The sequence below is a fragment of the Odontomachus brunneus genome, unplaced genomic scaffold (assembly GCF_010583005.1).
Source record: "Odontomachus brunneus isolate Ranch 3 - 2012 unplaced genomic scaffold, Obru_v1 Obru_scaffold_029, whole genome shotgun sequence".
Taxonomy (NCBI): domain Eukaryota; kingdom Metazoa; phylum Arthropoda; class Insecta; order Hymenoptera; family Formicidae; genus Odontomachus; species Odontomachus brunneus.
Window position 1 is genome coordinate 1525845 of NW_022639479.1, and position 13505 is coordinate 1539349.

Here is a 13505-nt window from a genome sequence, read left to right on the forward strand (position 1 = left end):
GGAACCTGGACATCCTACCCCCTCGCCCTGATTTCATCCCCTTGATACTTTATGACAATCTGAGCAACGCCGGTTAGTTTTAACTAGTTAGATTATTAGATAGAACGAGAAAGAGAAAAAGAGAAAAATATATAAAGAATAAATGTGTGTGGTTGGAAGGATTGGCAGACCACGATATTTATTCCTTTCAAACACACAATTTGTACCTCACACGATTTCCTCTAATAAACCAACAAAGACAATCTAACGTTAGTCGACTCGGTCTTTATATAAAAATTGGCACCGTTAAAAAATGCACTAAACAAATAATAGCGCTCTCAACGATACATTCGTGCGCAAATTGTGGTTCTCGCACATTTGCTTACGCACTTGATCGGGAAGTCGCAAAAATCTGACAGATGAGGCTGACCGAGAGTTTAGCGTTTAGATGTTCAGACACGCGTTAAGCGCTCGCAAACGTGCCGATACGTCATTAATCACGTACGATGAGTACGTAACCGTCAAGACGTAGCGTTAAAATATGTGGTCTTTAATAGCGCGGTGACGGTTAGCCGGCTGATTAATTATCCGCTGTCTGATAAATGACTCTCGGCCGCTATCTGACGGCTGCTCGTTAAAAGGTATGCGAAGAAGCGCGGATCCGACGCGGTTCGAAAACGAAGGAACAGAAGGAACGTAGACGCACGACTGCTCGCTCTTTTCCGTTGCTCCTCACTTTATTGTTTCATCATTCCACATATTTACATTCATCGCGGTATCAACAAGGCTAACACACCAACGTGGTGGCTCGCTCGCTCGCTCGCTCGCAGGCACATAAAAAGTTTGGCGATTTGTTCCCGGGGGAATCGTTAAGCGTGTCGAGACACAGGCGTCTCTCGTAAAACTTCCGAAAGGCAGACGGCTCATTCGCCACGTCGAAAGTCTGAACTCGTGATTTCGGGCTTGGGGATGCAAAACGACGTAAGCGCGCGTGGCCTCGCGACGATGGTCGCGAATAATCAAGAAAAAGCTCCATGTAAAATAGAGAGAGATTAAAATGGCGACGACACGGAAAGAAAGAAATATACCCTCTGTCGTTGGAGATAAATACGATTACAGCGTGACTGATGATGCTTTCAGCGCCTACATCGTTCCGCGTGTCACACTTGCCACGGTTGACTATTGCAAAAATTAGAAATATCAAGGAGGATCGATTTTCTACAGAAGTCCGTATCGAACATGTGAATAAGTTTACTTCAAGCACCGTGACATGTTTAAGCACATAATTGTGTTCGATAACGATAGAATTGCCAAGTCTCGAGTTATTTGAGAACGCGAATAAGAAACGAGACACTATCATTGCCGATTAATCAAGAAATTATCATTACACACTAACGCGAATATTTCATTCAGGAGTCTTGACTCAACTTAGTCGACGTTTAAAAAGCGATAATTGCAAAAAAATCGCAACGAATAATACACGACAATCCCATGACAAATTTTCACATTGGAAGAATCAATTAGAAATCTGTTTAAAAATACAATCTCGCCGCGAATTCTCATCCTCCCTTATTACCTTCTGCCTGCAATATCTTAAGCTTCGCTCGCAGAGAATTATCTTTGAAAATATTTTCCTTTGGTATAGACAAAATATTTGGCTATTTTACGGCGCTTCTCCGGTGTTTTGCATAGATTTATCGACAACGATCGGAAACCTATTTGCATACATCCGGTGTCGAGTATTCCGCGCCTGTTAATCGCCTACGACATCCATAATTCCTGCTTCGACAAAAATTCGCGCGAATGTGTCCGGCATACACCGACATCAGGATATACACAGAGTTTCAGAGGTAGAATATATTCTCTCTTCACCCTCTTTTTTAGACTAGAAATCCTTTGGGTTTAGAGTCTATTTTGACCCTGTTTTCCTGAAATCGAGCAAACAACCATTGCTCGTCGACAGAAAAATATTTTAAACCAAGTCTCCGTCCAAGGGAGGAAGTATTTCAAGAGGCTCTAGCTGGAATCTTACTTTAAGATTAGTTTGCATCGCCGGAACTCGATTGAGGTTCTTAACTATGAATTTTAGATATTCGCGTGATTATCGATTCAGCGACATCGAAATAGCAGTCATTCGAGTCGTTCTCATCCGCGGATCAATAAAAGTACACTTTCGACGATTTCTGAAACTCTCTGTGCAACGCACCGGGGTTATTCGGCAACGAGAATAACCGAGTCTTTGGCTGTATTTATGCATTCACTCGAGACATCGTGAGCAGCATGCGTAAGAGCTCTAGGGCGGAAAAGGCCGTTCTGAGAGAATTAAATATCGATACTGTGTAACCTCAATGATGCGTCGAGTAATGACTGTCGGAGGACGGTTGCACGGGCCCGTTGATACTCTGCACGATCATACTGAGGCAATCCAAGCTGCTGCCGTTGTTTTGCGAAGACAACGCTTCGGCCTGCTCGAAGCCTGGAACACACCAAGAATACCGCAGACGTGAGAAATGACTGAACGGGGAGCAAGAGTGAGCAACGGCAACGTGTCGCGCGGCGCCCTGTTGACTCGACAGAATCAAATTTCATTTTCGCGGTGCGTTTAGCGCGGTGAGATCGGCACGATTCCAGAGCAAACTGCGAGCACGAGAGGGCGACGCGCGAAGTACAAACTACGTTTAAGCGAACTTTAGGTGCTCTTTGACCGTCTCCGTGTGTATCCAGATACGGATGAATTGCGAGTCGACTCCCGAACGAGAGAGCGTTCCCTCTTTTTCTCCATTTTTCGTTGTCCTTCGCTCGCGGAGAAAGCATTTGCATAAGTTATGTACTGCGACTTAAGGGCTTTGAAGCCGTTATTCTTGGCACCGACCGAACACGCGCGCCTCCGTCTTTCCATCTTAAACTCGACTCGAGTATTTTTCGCCCACTTTCGTGGAAGCCTTGTGAAAGCCGGTGTTACGCTCTCGGATATAATCGGATAATTATATACGTGTATTCAGAGAGAAACAGCCCTCTCCCCAAAAAAAAGAAACAGAGAAAGATCTCCAAGAGAAATAATCGTGTTCCTAGCGATTGTTTTCACTCGCGTGAGCAAAGAAAACAGATCCACACCGCGATACATCTCGACGGACTTGCCATTAAACTTCCTGTCATTTTTGTACGTACAATAAACTTTATAGACTGAAGAAAAGATTTGCTAATGACCATGAAGCCAGGATAATATGTCAATCACCGTATAATCACCGTATGTTTTAGTGAAAATAGTTTCAACTGCACGTGTAGATAAATACAAATAATTTGGTAAATATTGACAAATTCAGTAATTATTAGCAAATATTATTTGATATTATTCACCAAATAATTTAACTGATTTAATTAAATTTGTATTACTAGTTATTTTGTAATTATTGTCAGACGGTTATCTGATAATTATCTCCACACTTGAAACTAATTATCAAATGTTACACTGAAACGCTTAACCAAATGCATTTGTTAACTGTTACAAAAGACTTTTTTCAGTGCACGGAAAGGATATTGTCGATCATTACTAACGAGAATTAGTCAATTAAACAGAATTATACAATTAGTTGCCCTGCATTTTGCTATTGAATCTGATTGACGTGATTAGATGTGTGAGCCAACTGTGCTGTTTCTACTGTGCACATTTAAAAATTCGCGCGCGGAAAATATCGATTATCTAAATACATAGGAAGAAACGTCGAAAGTATATATCCGGACGCAACATTTAATAGTACTCTGACTTAACGATTCGAATGTAGCGAGCCGACGTGGGATTTCGGGGCGAATTATCGGGCGCGCCGATGACTAATTAGCCACCCACATCCACCAGCGTTGCACAGACGTGTCGCTGGCACGAAAATACGGATGAAGATATATCCGCGAAGCGTAATCTAGAGAGCGAGAGCGGTACGAAACTAATAATATTAGTTGGAACGACGAATGCCGCCGACACGCGCCGATGAACACGAAAACGAAAACAGGCAAGTTCCACCTACTCTTTTCGCACTTTTCATCCATCCTTTGCACAAGGCAACGTCGTTGTGCGAGCAATCTTCGCAAAACTGCGAATTTCTACAGCGGGAAAAACAATTTGGTTGGATTAACCATTTTCTAGTGAAGTACGGACGGAAATATGATCAGAATTCTGCTCAAGTTAACCAGAAATCTTGTTAACTTGAACTGCTAACTTCAATCGCGGAATTTATGTTTCGTTCAAATTTTATCAGAAATATCCGTCTTATTCCAATCGAACTTACTTTTTCCGTGTAGCGACGCAGTCGATACGTTCATTCAACAGAATTCCCGAAGTAGCGACAATCCATAGGCAACGAGCGATCGCAAGCGGCGACTCCTCAGCGAGACAGTTTTCAGCGTGGAATCGGTAACGAAACTTTCGTCTTTATTGAATTTCAAATGAACACCGTTCTAGCGGACTTTTAATTGAAATTTAATTGGAAGCTTAGTTACTAAGAATTATATGTGGACCTACGAGAAAGGCTTGAATTCCTAATCAAACTCCGAACTAAAGAAAAATCGATTTCGCAGAGACTGTACGCGAATAAAGTTCCGGGAAGCCATTCGTCCGTTCCTCGTGTATAACCTGCGATAAATAATGTATTAACCGATTCTTCGTAAATAAAAATTCGACTATAAAAATTGCCAGTCGACAATTACAATTTTCACTTCTATCATATTTGAGTCTTTGAACGACAAGGTGGATTATGGAAATAAGCAACAAGGTGAGTCATATATCATATGATCCGAATATTCTTTGAGTTTATTTTTTTCTACATATTGAAATTTGTATTAGGATAAAATAAGCAGCAATATGACAAGAATAAATTTTTTTATTATATAATAATATAATTTTTTTATTATATAAAAATATTCTCTTAATGTAGTAGACTCTGGCGCAGATGTATCACAGAGATTCACATAATGAAATGAATTGAAGACTGTATACCGAATGAAGTTATCGTTAATGACCTTATCATTTGAGGGTTAATAAAGGCGTGTTATTGTATTGTCTGTTTTTCGAGATGCTAATTAGCTCTTTCTATCTCGATGCAAATCTTCACTTACTCGGATTATTATCATGTTAGCGGCTGTCACGAAGATTGTGCAACCTGACGGCTCATGACAAGGAGGAATTATAAATAAAACAGAATAATACGTTATGTCAATATTACGATATGTAGAGAATATTAAGGCACTGAATAAATAACGTAACAATATTCTCGAGCACGTCTCGCCGGGTGGAGGTCACGTGATCTCAAGAATAACAATACACGCGACTGTCGAGCGATTGTAACAGTCGTCGGCGCGGAGGTAAACAGATCGTGAGACGTCGGCCGTAATTCCCGATTGTCTTGAGTCAATCGAGCGTACATGAAACGTATTACATTCCTCGCGCACTAAATCATCGTACTACGATCGCGGACGTGTTGTGAGTCGACATTCCAGAATCTTGAGAAGAACCATCACTTTTTATTTTCATTTGTTTAAGAGGAAAACTATTTCGGTCCTTTCGAGCCTCTGCGCTCGTGATACGCGTCGAGGTCTATCGACATTACCAATCAGAAAACTTGCTTTCTGTGTTTTCCAGATCTGGCGGAGTTCGTGACCACACTGTGGATGCGGTTCCTGGGAGGTGCAGTTTCGATGGATGCTGTACCGGAGTATCCGAGGATTCGGGCCGAGAAGGGTCAGCTCGAGAGAGAGAGAGAGAGAGAGAGAGAGAGAGAGAGAGAGAGAGAGAGAGAGAGAGAGAGAGAGAGAGAAGCTAGGTTTATAGATTTTCCGTGCTCTGGCATTTAACCTCTCGTGCGATCGAAAACTGGGACATACTTGTCGAAGTGAAAATCGCTGAGTTACAATGGTCGCGGAGAGCCAACATGCCGGTATCTGTAGACATTTTTCTCGTTATTAAAGCATCGATCATCGTATCTAATCGACAAGCGGATCTGTTGGTAATTGATGCTCATAAGAAATCAATATGATTCATGCGATTTGTTCGGTTTGTAAATCACACTAGGAGAAGAAGAATAATTGATCCCATTACAAATTATAATCATTTTCGGAACTAGCCGTATTTCTTTGTTATTTTGTTAACAAAAAAGGCAATAGAATAAATCATAAGATTACTATCCATAACACTATAGTACCACTTACTACAAAGATGAATTTACCGTTTACAATTAAAGCACATTACCATATACAATCAGTCACGATGTTATCAAATTTTTCTCAAATTTAATACAATTAGTACAATTTGAATGCTCGCAAAGCATCATAATGCATGGAGTGTTTAATCGCATTGATAGCCGATGAGAAAAGTTATGTGTAGGTGTAATGTATTTTCATAGTACAGGATTACCTGAAAAAAAACTCGGGGATAAGTGGTGCGCGATAACGCGCTGTTTGTAGTGTCTGGTAAAATTAAAAAGAGCGTAGCGACGAGGCGGCCATAAATATTCATAGCCCTAAGATGCTAAGATAATGAAAATGCTAAGAGGATTTTACGTAGCGTGCGCTCAGTGGCCGATGATATGGAAATGGTGGAAATCGCGAAGCGAGAATGATAACAGCGACGTGAAATCTCGCTTAGAGAAGCATTAGCGAATTAACATTGTTGACTAACGTAGTGACAAAAAGACAAATGATAATTGACGACTCTCTGCGCGCGCGAGAGTGTAGATTCTAGAAATCATCGTACATGATTTTTCGTTTGAGCGCACATGCTTTGAATGCAACTGGGCGACGGGAGACGCGTCCTGCTTTCTGTCGCAATTTAGCCAGCCAGACGGGAGTTTTCGCTTATGCGCGAAAATGAGCGCGCGAGAGTAGCCGCACCGAGCATCAATCACGATCGAAACGATTGTTTGGCAAGAGCCGGGTATTTATTTATAAATCACCGCGGGACGTATGATACCCGCTGTCATACTTCCGCGGATGATATACCGCCTAGGTTGCTTGCCAGATGCGTTCGGTGTACCGCGCAATCACGACATCGAATAGTTTTCGACGGCGGCGTAAATTATTTACAGGGCTGACGAGCCATGCCCACACCGCGATGTGATTCTCGGCGCGCGCATAGGCAGCCAGATGTTCAAATGGATGGACACTCTTCTCTCTATTTATAACATTCGTTAATTGATTCGTTAAGAATACATTGCGAAAATAATACTTGAAAATTTATTTATGATAACAGAAAATTTGTAAACAAGCTTCATTTCACACAAAAATAAGTTTTATATTCCACAACCTATTGTGTAATACACAAATGTATTCTTTCTCAATGTTGCTCTTGTTTATTTTATTAACAAAGCGGAGTAATTTTTCTTAGCAATAAATCGAAATTGTTCTCATTGCGAAAATGCGGTTCCAAAAGAATGCAAGCGAGACTCATCGTCAACGGACGTTCGAAGAAAACGTGCGCGACAATCGACAAGCAAGTTAACCTTCTTCCAACGGGATAAAGCGAAATTGGATTGACGGTAGACATCCAATATTTCTCAATTATTCCGACGGTGATATATCCCAAACACTCACTCCATACCCGTACCGAGGCACTCTAATCGACTCGATAAATCGGTGGATTAAGTCGTAATGCCTCGTAACGTTAGGTAAGAGCGACGAAAATAACCGGTCAACTTACGGACGACGGAACGCGAGGACATATATCTGAAAACGCGAAAACGTGTTTATAAGTTGACACACCGGCAGGGAGGCGCACATGTGTATGCGAATCGGTAGGACTCGCCGAAGTGATACTCGCCACGTATGTTGTTGACTCGTTGCTGTTGCAGTATCGAGGAAATAAATGTCGAGTGCATTCTTCGCAGACCCTCGACGTGAGATCGCGACACATATATGTACGTTATCTCTGCACAGCAACGATTGGAGCGACCAAAGGTGTAACGTCGTGTGAAGCGTCTCGGAAGCGGAATGGAGTTTCACGATGTCGATTCGCGACATAGAGAATGAGAGAGATGGAAAAGCCACATTTCGTACTTTTCCTTTACCTTCTAGAAGAAAGTATCGGAAAATTTATTTGTGGAATATTAAAATTTATTTGTGAAATATTAAAATTTATTTGTGAAATATTAAAATTTATTTCTATGAATAAATTCTCTTTACGTCCAATAAATAAATTTTTTTTTCTAGTATATTTAGGCGCACTGAGAAAAACTATTTGAAAACTTTCTTGTGTAAAATTTATTTCTGTGAAATAAACTTTATATCTGACAAATAAATTTTCAAGAATTTTTTTTTCTTAGTGCGAGGAATCATCTCGTACGCGCTGAGAAAAATACATGAAAATTTATTTGTAGGGTAAAGATTTATTTCACAAAAATCAACTTTATTTCAAAGAAATAAGCTTTATTTCATGGAAAAATAAGCCTTATATCTCTTAAATAAATTTTTAAGTATTTTTTTCTCAGCGCAGGCATAAATACAATCGCGGATTCATACGACGTTAACGATTTTTTTCACCTGTCTGAAGCAATATTTTTCGCAACTTTATAAATAAATTTAAAAAATGCACTATTGAGTAAATGCATCATTGGAATAGGGTTCAATTAGAAGATAGGAATTAATTAGTACTAATAATTGGGACACAAGATCGATTTGACGTGGAAGATTGATTAACCGCGTACATTAAGCTGGAAAAGTATTCAGTACGTGCATTGACACCGTCAAACCACGTTATTATCATCTCATTAATTAAAATTATTCGCACTAATAACCAATGTGCGACTCTTGTAAGCCTCTCCCTCTTGTAAGCCTATCTCCCTCTTTCTCTTACTCAGATCGTGTACATTAGAGCTTCTTATGTGGTTTATTTTTTTTTCGTTTTCGCTGACACTGAGTACACACAGCCGCGAAGACACCTCGCGCTAATTGATCCTATTTTGGCCGGCTGTGCATATATCGTCGAAATACGCTTCGCCCACGTGGAATAATTTCGGGTGCGAAGGCTAAACGCCGTTGCTGGTCGGCTTTCTTTTAAGAAAAATGTCCGGGGTAACGCTGCGGCGAGCGGGCGCGAGTTTAGTGCGTCCCTTGTCCCGAGAGGTTCGGAGTCACCGATGCGTTTCTCGCTAATGAGCAGGAATCAAAGGTCCGTTGTGTCGTTGGAGGAGGTCCGCGCGAGCGGATTCAGCAAATCGTCTAGGACACGTCTTTGAAGATGAAAATGCAATTAAGTCGTCTCAATTTACTCGCTGTTCTAACCATCCGGTGTTCTAAATGGAGGATCGCGCGGCGGACTCGGGGAGGACTCGGTGCGCAAGATCGGTTCGCGTATCGATCACGCGCGGACCTCGAAAAGGCGTCGTCCACGCTCGCCGTTGACATCCGAATATTATAGATGTGTATGACATGTGAATTTTAGAGACATATTTTTTCCCTTTATCTGAACGCGCGAAAATTGTATCGACACCGCGAGAGGCCATTAGTCGCGACCGGACGAACGCGTGACGGACGATCCCCACGTGTAAAACGTCGGAGGAGCCATAAAGCGCCGCGCCAAAGGCAGAGACGGCAAAAAAAAAAAGGGGTGCGCGTGCCTCACCGTTTATTCCTTTATTCCTTTATTGACGGAGCGCGCGCGGGGAAATGACGTTTTCCGGATACATTAGCGGATTCCTGGTGCAACGGAGTATGTACCTTGGCTGCAGCTTCGTCCGCGCTTAAATTCGCGTTCCACCACGCCGAGGACTCCGGCGACGATGCGTCATACTAATGTACCGTGGCAATATATGGCACTCCAGTGGCGGTGGCTTGCATTTTCTTATCCTCTCCCGACGAAAGCGCGGGTATTTTTCGAGATAACTTGTCGCACGCGTGCACGCACGCTGGTGGAGTCTGGTGGAGAATTTCGCATAAGTCAATTCGAGCTGTTCGCCAATTTCCGCGATTTGTAAATTGGATTTAATAAGAGCAGTTGAAACACACAGCTCATGACTCGCTCACGACTCGTCCCATCCAGTCTCGTCTCGCAACAAGAAATTCGCCGGTGTGTTTTTTCGGAATTAACATTGCAGAAAAGCTCGGTACGCCCCGGGATCAAAAACTAATGGCGCTAGGACCCATAAAAAAGCGATGAAAATAAAAGATTCAAGTCGCTACGAATTACGAGGAGAAGAAACGTGCCTGCGAAATGAAAATGTTGTTACAAAATTCCCAAACGATCTTTCGTCATAGATCGATTCTCTCGGAATCGAGATGGTATGATGTTCGGCACTCGGCATTGTAAACACGCATCAAGTTGGCGACTCATCAGCGAGCAACAATCACTTATTACCTTGACAGCGGTGTAATTTGCGAGGGCATGTAGGCGCTCGACATACGTTCCTTTGAGCGCTTCAACAAGTCGTTTGATCATCAAGCAGAGTAAACTTGTGCCCTACACCTCGCATACCGTGCATCCAAATCGGACGACACGCGCGCAAGGGAAGCGCATTAGAGACGAGGCGTCGTCGCTTCTCCGCGATTCACATCGCGGCTTTACACGTACCAAACGGAGTATTTTCTCCGGTAGAACACGTCGAAACGACGTCCCGGAACTTCTTTGTGGAAACAAGATTTTCAAGAAAGTTTCAAAATTCATCAATAATATTTTCAGAATTGAGGAAATTTCGAAAGTGACTAGTTATCGTTATTTGAAAATGATATTGTTTTAAAGAGCCCCTCGTATTTCTCCTTCATCTCCCTCTTGTGAATAATAGCTTATTTTCCCGAAAAAAAACTCTAGTGCCAAGTATATGATCTCGTCGTGATCACGATGATGAAAAGAGTGATAATTTTTTATGAATAACCAATTTACAAATTTTTCGCACCGATAGGCGCGAATCGATCTTCACGCGACGTAATCGTGTGTTAAATCTCGCGTTTCGATTTCAAGCCGAGTAAACAGAGTTGACGTTCGTAATTAACATGTTTACTGATGTTGGAGAACTATTTTTCGACGTCGTTTAAAAACCAGCGTGTTATTTAAATATGCTAATTAATTATGTTTATTATTCAGCAGATCTCTCTCTCTCACACACACACACACACACAAATACACATACATACATACAAAAAATCTACGCTAATTAACTCACAGTTGGCGCATGAAAGAAAAAATCTTTTCGCACGCCAATCATGGATAACGCATATTTGGCAGTCAATATATTAACAATTTGGAAGAGTTTTTGCAAAAATTCTTTAAATCACATTTCATTTAATCAAACATCATTCGAAAAATGAGATATTTTATGGTCTCAGACATCTGAAAGATGGCAAGAAGTGATGAATAAAGATTGCAGAGATTTTGATTGTAGAAATGGTGCATTTTTCGTTGTCACTAACCAAAAATAGGACTAGAAGTCCAACGAAATTTTGCAAGCCTCTGAGAAAAACAATACTCGTAAGTTTATTCGTGAAATACAAAGTTTATTTCACCGAAACTTTGGTGAAATTTCGATTTATTTGTTTAAATTTAAATATTTAATTAAAATATTACTCTCTCTCTCTCTCTCTCTCTCTCGGTATTTATTTGTTTATATTAAAGTTGATTTCGATCAAATAAACTTTATGTCCTACAAATGCAAATATTTTCTTTCAAATATTTCTTCGCGACATGATATTTCCACTCAACGCGCGTCTCAACGCTCAACAGAATAATAACAATACCCGCGCTCCACGCCGGTGCCAGACTTACATTTCACCCGCCATCACGTTCAACCCCGTCCGGTGCCGCGACGGCGAAGTCGCGACGACTTTTCCCGCATCTCGCGAGGACTCGCGAAGACACGTTCGCGCGCACGCTCGCGGAGACGTCGGCTGTTTTCGAATAACGGCCACTAAATGGGACGTAACGGCGGCGCATCAATTAAAATAATCAGGCTCCACCGCGCTAGCTAGTGGGACACGCTTCGCTAAGTTGCTTGGCAGCGTTAGTCGCGGCCGGTATAGATAGGGTTCGCGCGTGTACGACGCGACGCGTTCTAGCGCAATCGTAAATTACGGGCCGCGGCCACGACGTAACGAGGGAATCGCCGTCAGCTCTTACCGGCAGCTTCATATCCAGCCGATCTCGACGATACGCTCCTGCGCGCCCGGCCCGAAGATTCGCGCCCACGCGTCCGCGATTTATCGGCACCGCGCGGCGTTCGTCGGCAGGTGCGGATCGGGTCAAGGGTCCCGGCGACGTCGGGTCGGGACGGAATCGGCTCGGATGTGCGACTCGCTCTCGCGCGAAAATGCATTTGTCTTAATCAGGGTGGATTAGCGGGCCCGCTGTTTACGTAATCGAGCGTTCGCGCTTAACGCTCGCTCGACCGACACGCCGAAGCGCGACCGACACGTAATCGCTCTCCCGACGTGCGCGCGTGCCTTCGGCTTCTCTAATTGACGACTTTGTTTTATGGAACGTTGGATTTAATAAAGCCGATGGAAATAGTTCGGACGCGCGGTCGCGACCGGCTGTTCGTTGCCGCCGTGATTCATGGGATAGAATGTGTGCGGAGAGAAACGAAACCGCCCGCGCGGGGACGTTACTCACGTGCTTCATATTCCGCGTGCAACGTTCAACGCGACGTACTGATTATGCTGCGATTACATTATATACGATTGTAATAAAGTCAAGTCAGTTTTGAAATCAGCTTTCTCTCAAAGGGAACAATATCTCAGCTCAGTTGTTTACGGGGAAATTCTCCGAGAAATGTTATTTTCTTTTGAATATCTATGAATGAAGGTTGTTAGTGAGAGAATCAGAGAAATTGGCTCTATGTAAACAATAGAGAAAATGACATGAGGAAATATAGTGGAACGACGAAAGTATTCGTTTGCAACAGAACTCTCCAATAAATGTCACATCTCTTCTGAATATCCACAAATTAATGCAGCTAGACGAATATAATCTCACTCTTAGTGAGATTCTCTTATATATTTGTGGCTTCAAGATAATTCTTCTCAAATTAAAAGGAATATATTCTGTCGCCCAAAAAGAAAATAAGAATCTGGTTGCAAGTTGCTTTATTTCCTGCAAACCCATATTACATTACTGATAAATTTCATCTTTTCGCTGACTCTGTTTGAATCAAATACAATGGTGATACTCGAAACACAGCTCCTAAAGTGGTGACCGATACAAATTGATCATAGTTATGCAAGAATGACCCAACCCACATGGAATATCTTTAAAAAAAAAATAATGAAAATTTGATACATAATTCGAGAGGTATAGATAGCACTGAAACTCCTCGTAATCGTTCAAAAAGTTAAGCGTAGTCAATTTTCTTCTCTTTGAAGATACTTATTAATAAGCTTAATCCTTAAAAAATCCGTAAACAAAAACACAATTAGTAAAAAATAGCGCAAATAGTAGAAAATAAAAGCTGTCTTCTAATTAATTTTAGACGCCCATAAGGCTCGGATCTGTTTCACTCTATGTGAAAAGAAAGACGTATGAACCACTCATTAGTAAAAAAAAAAAAAAAAAAAAAAAAAAA

The 13505-nt window shown here is 41.9% G+C and overlaps 1 protein-coding gene across 1 annotated transcript in view; it reads right to left on the bottom strand.

Moving 5' to 3' along the window:
* Nucleotides 1–674: 674 nt before the first annotated feature.
* Nucleotides 675–13505, bottom strand: part of LOC116843019 (transcription factor SUM-1) — a 42474-nt gene continuing 29643 nt past the window's right edge. Inside the window, exon 5 of the mRNA XM_032812990.1 lies at nt 675–2455. Within this exon, the coding sequence (XP_032668881.1) occupies nt 2325–2455 (131 nt within the window). The 3' untranslated portion in view covers nt 675–2324. The remainder of the gene's footprint in view (nt 2456–13505) is intronic.